This window comes from Poecilia reticulata, linkage group LG16, assembly GCF_000633615.1.
Source record: "Poecilia reticulata strain Guanapo linkage group LG16, Guppy_female_1.0+MT, whole genome shotgun sequence".
In the NCBI taxonomy this organism is placed as follows: domain Eukaryota; kingdom Metazoa; phylum Chordata; class Actinopteri; order Cyprinodontiformes; family Poeciliidae; genus Poecilia; species Poecilia reticulata.
The window spans coordinates 4,908,470-4,919,483 of record NC_024346.1 but is presented as its reverse complement, the minus strand read 5'-3'; the positions used below and the strand labels follow the sequence as shown (position 1 = coordinate 4,919,483).

The 11,014-nt window shown below is 39.4% G+C and overlaps 2 protein-coding genes across 2 annotated transcripts in view; both read right to left on the bottom strand.

Moving 5' to 3' along the window:
• herpud2 (HERPUD family member 2) overlaps positions 1 to 2,651 on the bottom strand; it is a 10,549-nt gene extending 7,898 nt beyond the window's left edge. The window contains exon 1 of the mRNA XM_008430922.2: positions 2,219 to 2,651. The gene's annotated coding sequence lies outside the window, so the exon portion shown is untranslated. The remainder of the gene's footprint in view (positions 1 to 2,218) is intronic.
• A 3,580-nt stretch (positions 2,652 to 6,231) lies between these two features.
• On the bottom strand, positions 6,232 to 8,585 carry pkdc (protein kinase-like domain containing). The gene is made up of 3 exons (XM_008430921.1): positions 8,498 to 8,585; positions 7,887 to 8,271; positions 6,232 to 7,002 (listed from the first exon to the last, which is right to left on the bottom strand). Exons 2-3 carry the CDS (start codon positions 8,255 to 8,257, stop codon positions 6,411 to 6,413), a joined length of 963 nt encoding a protein of 320 aa, XP_008429143.1. The 5' UTR covers positions 8,258 to 8,271; positions 8,498 to 8,585; the 3' UTR covers positions 6,232 to 6,410.
• Positions 8,586 to 11,014: the final 2,429 nt, after the last annotated feature.

Below are 11,014 nucleotides of genomic sequence, written 5' to 3'. Positions count from 1 at the left end.
CGCGCATTATATGACACAATATTAATATCAGTCATTTATTGATCAGGATCTGCGTGGCCGTTGCTCATCTGCGGTGCTACAGATGCAGATACGTTCTCTTGCTGCAGTACACCAGTCTCTGATGTTTGAGCCAAACGGATACTGTTATTTTTTGATCTGCGCGCCTCAAAGTAGCGACGCACATACACACCCGATGGCCAGAGTTTTGGATCGTACATTTCTGTAACTTCAGAGCACTCTGCAGTTATATGAAACGAGCTAAATCGGTTATGCATCGAGTCTATCTTCCTGCATGTCACCGATTGGCCCAGTTTCTCTGTGAGATAGGCACGCAGAGTGTCAGCATTGAGGTCGGGAGAGAATTTCGTAGCAAAGACACTTACCAGCTTGGTTTTAACCACTGGGATGTTATTCGCTGTGCCAGTGCCAATAATTCCTCCTTTGCGTTGCTCCCGTTTTCGACGATTTTGTATTCCATGTCCCAGTGACACAGCTCCCTTCAAGGGTTTCTGGGGCTTCGGCTTCCCTTCCCTCAAAACAGTACTCCAAGCCGGAGACAGGACTTGTTGAGTGGAAGCGTCTTCTGGTTGCGGCCGGTTAGCATCTTCTCCACGTAGCCCTTCCAATTGTGCCTCAGTTTGCGTCGATCCATTCACGGGTTCGTTAGCCCGACTAGATTCATGAGGTGTTTCAATATCCGTCAGCCGGCGCTCCAAATTCACCGTYGCTCGTCCAAGATTTTCGCTCACAGTGGCCTGAGCTTCCATAGCTCCTCTTAGCACAGAGACTTCCTGGCTTAGACGCTCCATTCTACCGAGCAGAGCCGAGGCATCAATGCTGCCGAAGCCAACAGGTGGAAGGTCGTCCAGGTAATGAGAAACAAAACGGGGAATATTCTCACCACGCTCGTTTAACAACTTCAAGCAGTCCTTCACATTGTTTACATCTTTCTGTGCGCCCTTATGTTTGATGTTACGCTGTTTTGCTGGGCAAAGTTCATACAGGAGACGTTTGGACTCTTCAATCCAGTCAGATGAGAAATTGTTTGTAGCCAACAAAACAATGTCATCGTGCGGCAGTGTTTTTATCTTGGCAGAGATAAAATGTAAGAACTCATCTTCCACAATCACTTTACCGCATGTAGTATTGTAGACTTCAGGTTTTAATAAATGTGGTTTCATTTTAAAAATAGAATTCAGATAAACAAGAATGAAAGAAAAAAATGGAGAAATGCAGAGTTTGAGTGAGAGCATTCAGGATTAGGGAGAACATTCAAACTCTATGCAGAAAGACCCCGGGCCGGGAATCGAACCCAGAACCTTCTTGCTGCAAGGCAACAGCTCTACCAACTGCGCCACTGTGCAGCCTGATTAAAAAAATAAGTAAAATAAATTGGTGAAATATATTTAATGTGCTGTGTTTACTGACTGCACATTTTAAATGAGATGTAAATGAATGAACACAATTTGTTTTGTAAGCTCTGGGACATCGTTCTTCTTTATAAAAAAAAAAACCTATAAAGAAAACAATGTAGTTAATTTTTTTCCTGAAGTCTTAGCCGTTTGTCTGTTTAGTTTTAGAAAAGCAAGTGCAGAAAAAGGAATTTACTTTTAAATGATACATGTAAGATTTTGAACAATAGCTAAATCTTAACAGTTACTTTATCATCAAAACGCCTGTTTTCGACTATAAAATACAGATTTTAGAAACACTAAAAGAGAGGTTTTACTATCTTATGACATTGTGAAAACTAAAATCCTGTTGTGTGAGAAAACACACAACAGGATTATAGTTTACACATATGTTGAAATGTGTTAGTTGCTGTTCTGTATTTCATAAAACCTGATTCTTTATTTGCAGAAATCCTAAAAACAGAGTTCCAAACAGAAACTAAATGTCACTGAGGCGCAGTTTCAGGGTTTCTATTGACACTTACTGCCACCTGCCATGTTTACTGGCATTTAAATATTCCCTCAGAGGCAGAAGAAGCCTTGGGGGTTCCGACGTAATAACAGCTACCTAAACAATTAGGCATTTTCAAAAAGACAAACGGATAGTTTTAAAGGAAGTTTTTATTTAAACCCTATTCATGAAGCTACGGTTAGCTTGCTAGCTTGTTAGCCAGTTTAACTAGCCATGTATCACATCGTTACTTCATTGACAACATATTTATCTGTCTGAGTTTTATACATATACTCAAAAAAATACATTTCTGTACCTGTTTCCTCCTTTAATAGCGTCGTCTCCTCGCCCCCTGCTAGTCTCGGCTCGCCTGCCTTGTTGTTATAATGTCGACTATGGGAGCGGAACCCACGTGACCACCGCCTTCATAACAGCTGATTATGACGTCAAGGAGCTTCCTAGCTGGCCATGTTGGAGGACACATACGTCTGAAGCGAAAATGAAACTGTGATGCGTGCTCCTTCATGGATGCACAATGCCGAGTTTATGTGCTATAGTCGGCTGTGGAAACCGCGGACAAAGGGACGTGAAGAGCTTCTTCCGGTTACCGGCGATCATCACAAACCAGGGCGAGAGAACGGAGGACTTGTCCAGACGGAGGCGATGTTTGTGGTTGTCAAAAATAGCGAGGGATAATCTGCGAGATTCAATGCTACCGTACATCCGCGTCTGCTCGGATCACTTCGTATCAGGTTAGTCGCTATTACAGTTGTAGTTCCAGCATGGAATAAAGTGGGTTATAAAGTAAAAATGTAATTTACTGTTGTCAGGGCAACAAAAGGTACTGTCGAACCCCCCCCCCCTCCCCGCCCCCACTATTTCCTTTGCAAGGTGCATAAATGTTATTGTTTCTAAATGCCACCAAGCTTCTTTTTAACACTTAACAAATAAAACCTTTGACCTTTTCTAAATAGTTTTGCTTAGAGACAACAATAAACAAGCCAGGACTAGTATGGCCAATGTTTTTCCTGTTTAAAAAATGCATTAGTATTTATTTATTTTTAAGTAGAAAACGGTTTAGGCAAATTAACTTTCATCAATAACATGGGAAATTTATGTTTAGATCTAACATAGGTATATTTTTATTTTGATTTAACATTTAGTTTTAACATTTAGACAGAAATTTATTGCCTCAGGGCCACTGTAGATTTAACATTTAAATCTAATATTTATATTAACATTTAGATTTTATAAAATAATGTGTAAAATGTAAGCATGGTAATTTCAGATTTTTTATAGACATTTCAATTGATAAAAGTGTTCAAAATATGATAAAAGTAAGCTAAATATATAAAAGAAATTCTGCTAATTCTTTTGCCTTAAAATTTTACACTTGAGATTTACCGATGAGCAGCAAACGCAAATGATGTGGATTAGCAGTGCTTTGCAACAACTGATGACGTCATCCAGGAAGTGTTAAAGTGGACGACATCCCACAGTAGACTGGCTGGAAATTGAGATTGTCATACAGCAAAAGTCTTCAGTCAGAAGTCTCTTCAGATTTGTTGCAAGACTGACTGCTACTGGAGATCTTTCCTGCCCACAGCATCACCATCCAGAACAACTCTGACAATATGTCAATGATATGAGTTACAATAATTGTCATTTTCCCTTTGGGATAAATAAAGTATTTTTTAAATTTTGTGTAATTTTAAAGTGAAACATATTGTGCTGAACTTTGTTTTCTCCTAGGCCGACCTTCTGCTCTGTATGATGATGCCAACCCAGACTGGGCGCCTTCTATWAATCTGGGCTGTGATGGGAGGGATGAGGTAACCACGTCGACTGGAGGCACACAAAGACGCAAAAAGAAGCGTTATGGGAGAGAAAAGATTTTAGAGCAAGTTGCTGCTTCAGCATTGCTTGATCTAAGAGATGCTGCTCATGAAGACGATGAGGAATATACTGAACACAGGAAATCGGTTAATGTTCAGACTGATCTCACCTCTGAATGCATCACTGCAATGCAGATGGAAATTAAGAGACTCATAGAGGAAAACCGAACTTTGAGGAAGGATGTTGCAGCTCTAAAATTAAAGGGCTTTTAATTTCAATTTGAGTGACTTGTGAAAGTACAAAGAATAACATTGCATAGAATAATAGTTTTGTTTTACTGTAGCCATGTTCCTTCAATCAGATGTGGACGGAGCTAAAAACTCATCTGTAAAAGCTTACAACTTGCCTTTCATCTCCAAAATTCTTGAGAAGATAGTAGCATCCCAACTTCACACTTATTTATCCAACAATAACCTGTATGAACTGTTTCAGTCTGGTTTTCGTCCCCTCCACAGTACAGAAACAGCTCTCATAAAAATCACCAATGACCTCCTTATGGCAGCTGACTCCGGCTTGCTGTCCATTCTCATCCTACTTGATTTGAGTGCAGCGTTTGACACTATCTGCCATACCACCCTACTCAACAGACTTTCCTCTATTGGTATCACTCAGACTCCTCTAAACTGGTTTAAATCATATCTCTCTGGCCGCACTCAGTTCATTCGGATTAAAACCTTCTCTTCCCAGCCTTCCTCTGTCACATCAGGAGTTCCACAGGGATCTGTCTTAGGGCCCCTTCTCTTCATTATTTATCTCCTTCCCCTTGGCAATATTTTTCGCAAGTATGGCATTGATTTCCACTGTTATGCGGATGACACCCAGCTCTATGTTTCCAGTAAGCCCGCCTCCAACCTCCCACCGTCTTCGCTTACTGACTGCTTGACTGAAATAAAATCCTGGTTCTCCTCAAATCTGCTTCAGCTTAACAGTGATAAAACAGAGGTTCTTCTCATTGGTACCAAATCTACTCTGGCCAAAATCAAAAGCTTCAGTCTTGTAATTGATAACTGTCCCGTTTCTCCCTCCCCTCAGGTAAAGAGTCTGGGTGTCATCCTTGACAGCACCCTGTCTTTCCAGTCTCATATTAATCACATTACCCGCTCGGCTTATTTTCACCTACGCAACATCAACCGCCTCCGCCCCTCCCTTACTCCCCATTCCACTGCCATTCTTGTTCACTGTCTTGTGACATCACGCCTGGACTACTGCAACTCCCTTCTGTTTGGTCTCACCCAGAAATCTCTTCATAAGCTCCAACTGGTCCAGAATTCAGCTGCCCGTATCATTACCAAAACCCCATCCATGCACCACATCACTCCTGTCCTGCAAAGACTCCATTGGCTGCCCACCAAGTTCCGCATAGAATACAAAATTCTTCTGTACACTTTCAAGGCCCTTTACAATCTCTCCCCACCATATCTTTCAAATCTTATTGATATTGCCATTCCCTCTCGCTCCCTCAGATCATCCTCCTCAATCCATTTCACTGTCCCCTCTGCCCGTCTCACCACCATGGGGAGCAGAGCTTTCAGTCGCTCTGCTCCCCAACTCTGGAACTCATTACCACCATACCTTAGAAACATAAAGTCATTATCAAATTTTAAAACCGAACTCAAAACACACCTTTTTAGATCTGCCTTTTCCACATGACACAATTGGTTTGCCTGATTTTACATAGTTTTTATATAGATACATTGTTTTGTTTTATTTATTTTTATCTACTTTTACTTGTTACATTTTATTTGTTTCTGTCACAGTTTTTTTTTACTATTGTACGGTGTCCTTGAGTGCCAGAAAGGCGCCTTTGAAATAAAATGTATTATTATTATTATTATTATTATAATTTGCAAGTAATACTTGCAAATATTACTTGGAAACACCTTATTAGTGTTTTCAAAGTTGATACTTAACATTTGTGAAGTATCAAGTCAACACCAATGATTGTCTGTTTGAGCTCCTGATCATCCATAATTTGCAGCAGAGACGTTTTGGTCTCCAGGTGGAAGTAAGTGTTGATTTGGTTGGTTCTCTCATGGCCCACATAAAGGAATAAACAAAGGCAGAGCAGGCTCTGCTAAACACAGTTCTGGTCTGAAGTCTATATGCATTCATAACTGACATGAACAGGATATTAATTTGGGGCTTTGAGTGATTCATTTCAGCTGCTCATTTTAAAGATGAACTGGACTGAAAAAACCTTAATTAAAAAAAAAAAATAAAGGATTTGTACACTTTTGGCTGTGTTGTGCTTCTATCAGAGAAGGCACAACACAGCCTGAGATTTCCTGAGATTGATCACAACCGGAGAAAGAGTCAAAATCAAAGTGAAACAGTTGATGTTTGATTTAACTTTTTAAACAAACAAGGATCACAAAACTTTTTTAAAAATGTGTAAAAGCTACTTTTGATATTTATTCATGTTGGAAAACTGGCATTTTTTAAAAGTCTTTATTATCCACAGCTGACCAAACAGAATGTTAGATACTACACAGTAAAGTAAAGTGCATGAGGTGGCTTGTTTGGGTGGCTCTTTTCAATAAGAATTCCCATAGTCAGATCTTCTTGTTTACATTACAGTTCACAGTATGGCATCGAATGATCTGTAGTTCTGATTACTGCTTCAGTTTGCGCAGAACCTCCCTGGTCAGCTGCTTACTGTACTGGTTGATCTTCCAGTGTCCCGGCATCCATCCCAGTAGAAAACGATGGAAATCCGTCCACGCGAATGCAAACATCTCTCTCCACTCCTTCTCAAGAGCATTAAAGTTCACATCTTTATTAACAAATGCCTTCAGTTCTGAGAAATAGTGGTCCAACAATCCCGGTACCCGTTTATCACATTCCCTCTCATCCATGCAGCTACCGAGAAAATACACAACATCTTTCATCCCACAGCCACCGCCGACGTACTGAAAGTCTACGGCGGCCACTTCGAGTCCGCTCTTAGAGAAGCAGAAGTTGGCCAGCTTGGCGTCTCCGTGAACGATGGTTTTAAAGTGACACTCGTTGAGGATCCTGTCGATGTCGCCCGCTGCCGCTTTGAGCTCAGCGTCGTCCATGGCTTCCAGCTCATCTGGCCGGGTCTCCAGATGCCAGTAGGTGCCGACCGGCCACAGACCCTCTGGGGTCACACCCAGGAAGAGGGCATGGAAGTGGGCGAGCCAGCTCAGGCAGGCCCTTATCTCTTTGTCCTTCAAGCTGGTTCTGCAAATGAAAACATGAAAAATCACATTTCATCTACGATTTGGTAAATAAAATCACTTATTTGTAACTACTGTATCCAATTGGAGAATTGGTTTGAGAGTTCAAAAAAGCCTTTTTTCAGCTAAATTATAGAATAAAAACAAGAGCTCAAGAACAAACGTATTTGTTTTTTTAATTTTAATTAGATTACCCAGTTAGATCGGTGCAAAGACCTTTAATAGACATCCAGCATGTGAGCGGTGGACACTGACATTAGTTTAGGGGACGTTTGTGCAGCTGCATTGAGATCCTATTTTAAGATTTAATAGCTTCGGTGATAGGTCTACTCCTTTTTGCATACATTGCTCATAACAAAACACTTTTCCAGCTGACGTTTTTCTTGAAGCAAAATTAACCCTCAGCGGGTCAAAGAGAAGCAGCTGTGTTCAATCAAAGGTACCCCTAAATAAAATGAAATGGGTTTTTATCCTTCATTTAAAGGAACTCAGTGTTTCAGCTGCATTGCAGTTTTTTTGCAAGTTTATTTTAGATTAGATGAGCATAACAATTGAATGCTGCTTTTCCATGTTTGGTTCTGATTCTAGGGATGCAGAGTAGAACCTGTCATCTGAAAGGTTGACACAACAACATCAAATCAGTGCATAGAGTGCGCATAGTGTAATATTAAAGGGGCAGGAGGTGTTAATTTTTTCATACAAGTGTCACAATAAGGATTTTGCTCTGTTCAGATGAGAACAGCAATAGAGGCAGTTTGCTCAAAGATTGTGACTATAAATTGTTTCATATTAGTGGTTAATGGTGTATAACTCTTCTTTTTAGGTGAAGCCATTTCAGCGATACTCACATTTACAAACTACTTTAATTCTGACTGTCTGTGGTCATACCTTCTCTGGTCATAGCCCTCCACATCCAGATCTTCCAGAACTATCAGCATCTCGTCGCCATAGGAACGGGCGGCAAGGCAGGCGGGGATGCGGCAGCTCTGATTAGTGGAGTAGTTCTGGTACCAGTGGGTCTCCACCTGGTAGGACCTGACTTTACGGGCGTGGGAGAGATTCGTGTTCCAGCCGCCCGGGTGCTCTGCCTCTTCCGGAAACTTGACGTGTTTGACCACCACCGAGGGCCGCCCACAGCCCTCAAGGTGCAGCCGCACTATCTCCCCGTAACCGCTCCACAGAGTCTGGATCTTAGCGCCGACACGCAGCGATGAAGCACCGCATGTCTGCAGGATGAGGTCCTGGTACTCCTGCTTCATTTCCACGGACAAATCTGAACCAAATGGTCAGTGGAAAGCAGTGTTTAAGTCACGTTGATAAAAGACATTTGGTGTCTTTTGTCAACAAATGTCAACAACTTGGGCGATTAAGCAGGGAAACCAAAAGCAAGCAGTTATGGTAAAGACTTGAAAAAAGAAAGCAAATGAAGGACATTAAATGAGGTACGATATATGTATATGAAAAAGGAAAAACAAGAATCGATTATTACAAGTATTTACCCTCAGCTTCCTGATGGAGACACCCTTTCTTCTTCGACGGTGTTTATTTATTTGTTGGCGCATTGCCGCCACCTACTGGACAGCAGTGGTGATTTGAAAAGCATAAACGCTGAAATTAAATCATCCTTACTCTCTTTTTCTTTCAAGTCTTACACATAAAAGTCGGAAGCCTTTTAGAATCTTCAAAATAGTGATTGTTTTAATATAAGTCTATCCTTTCAATCTGGTATTTACACCTTAGGTATTTATTTAAATCTAATACATTGTTTCTAATAGTAACATGCCRCCCCAAACAAACAGAGGCAGTTGACTCTCTTACTCTTTATGGCTTTGTAATACTTCCTAGTTACTTTGTTCACTTTCAGCTCCACTTGCATTACTGCTTTTCATCTTTCATTTCCTTCAAGGCCATTCACTGTGCTTACCTTCCCTATWATGCAAAAATGTGCAAAAACCACAGCATCAGTCTCCGGTGTAATTTTGTTCTCCCTCCCCTCAGAAGTAAATGAAGTGTTGCTGATTGTTGTCCGGACTTATGACTTAAAGAACAACACTAATTTGCTTAAAGGCAAAGTTTTAACAGTGTTACATACTGATGAAACTTGTTTGCCCTGTCCACAGTGATGGTGAAGGAAAAGTTAACTCTTTCACAGCCAGGGTTTTTTCTAAGGCATAAATTAGCAGTTCGTTGTAATTTGCAACTCTTCTAWGTGGCAGTTTTAAAAATCTGTTGAATAAATCACATCAGTGAAATATCAATTCATTTTAGTAATTCAATTCAGTAAATGAAGCAATTTTTACAGATTAAGAAACCACTGATGTTTTAAGTCCTTTATTTATAGTTTTTGACATTTAAGATTTGAAAGTCATCATTSTAACACAGAAATGTTTTCGTCTGTCAAAAATGTATTTTTTGAACTGAAAAAAGAAWCAATCTTCACTAGAATGCATATTCTAATTTTTTGAACTTGAGTCTTTATTATAATTTTTTTTGGAGAAAATTCAAATATATCCCAAAATTAAAAACACCCACAATTTCTCTGAATAACCTTTAGAGTTTTCTATACCATTACAGTAAATAATTCAGAAGTAAATAATTCAGAAAWGATGGGAGCAACAACACCCTGGAAACCTGCCATTTTCTTCATTTTGCCTATTTAAACATTATTTCCATGAGATTACTCACTCTATCGAACTCAGGAAATATTCATCTGCTTCTACTGAGCAAATATCCTTTTTAGATATTTGATTTTTGGACCTGGCATTTAAATACTGGACATCTACACACAGAAATGGTATCRATAATCTATCAATAATCTATCAGCCAATAGCCACAGGTAAGTGGAAGAACTGATCACTGACTAAAACATGAGCAGGCATGAAAACAAAAGCAATCAGACTGAAGCCCTAAAAGCAGGAAATGTTTATTCTTATTTATTGTCGGTARGAAATAGAAAAGTTACCTTCTATAGTGAAAGTAAATACCTGATCTTAATTTTCATACTGCTTTGCATAGAGATTAGAAGACGAATCTCTTGAGATCTAATTGTAACAAAGTCTTCATAACAAATTGGTCAGTAAAATTAAGCAGGTATTGTGCTGCCAGATGAAGGAAAGATTAATTCACAAGGTAATTTTCAGTAGCTATTATTATTCCTGGACATGGAACTCAGAAAACATAAGGTAAAACTTTCTAAGAGTGGATTCACACCATTATTTTATTAAAGACTGCTATATTTATTTTTTTGTATGTTTGTTTGGTCCACATCAGAATTTGCTTCAGTGTATTCACACCTGCACAAAAGATCCAGACCAATGTGAGAAACAAACTCTGGTTCATTTAAGGTGGACCAAATTTATCACATGTGAGCACACCTTAAACCTCAGAATTATTGCTGGTGATTTTTATGGTCATACAGTTTCTGATTATTTTGGAAACATGGAAAATGTGTAGCGTTAGAAAAGCACCAAAATTTGACTTTCTACATAAGTACACCTTTCCTACACACTCAATGTTGTTGAAACATGATGATCCAATATTAAGTTGCTTCTGAAGGATTACATATCAGTTGACTTAGATCATCTGGGCTTTCCCAAATTGTTCAAAGGCAAAGTATGTAAATGTTTCACTTTACAGAACGTCATAAAAAAAATCCTATAAAACCTTGTTATTCTGGCAGTTAGGGAAGAGACGTAATGTTTGTAAAACAACAAATGTTTCATCTTATTTGATGTCAGTGAGGAAAAGGAATGTGGATTTCTGGTCTTTACTGTCATTTCCATACTGATTTCCATACAGAAAAGCAGGTAATTTAAGTCATGACTGTCACAAAACGTTCACCACAAACTATTCAGAAACAGCTTCAAACACTCTTTGCACAGCTAATTTAACAAAAGTTTAATTCAGAAGTTAATTTTTAAAAGCCTCTATTATTGCTGAACATAAGACTCAGAAAACAAAAGGTAAGACTATTTCTAAATCTTATATTATTCATTGTTTCACCACATGTAACCAAG

Bases quoted from the DNA above. Each gene is read 5' to 3' on its own strand.
- pkdc (XM_008430921.1), bottom strand. From the start codon at position 8,257: ATGAAGCAGGAGTACCAGGACCTCATCCTGCAGACATGCGGTGCTTCA. The intron at 7,003-7,886 runs GTATGACCACAG...TTTCATTTGCAG, and splicing joins GAGGGCTATGACCAGAGAAG to AACCAGCTTGAAGGACAAAG.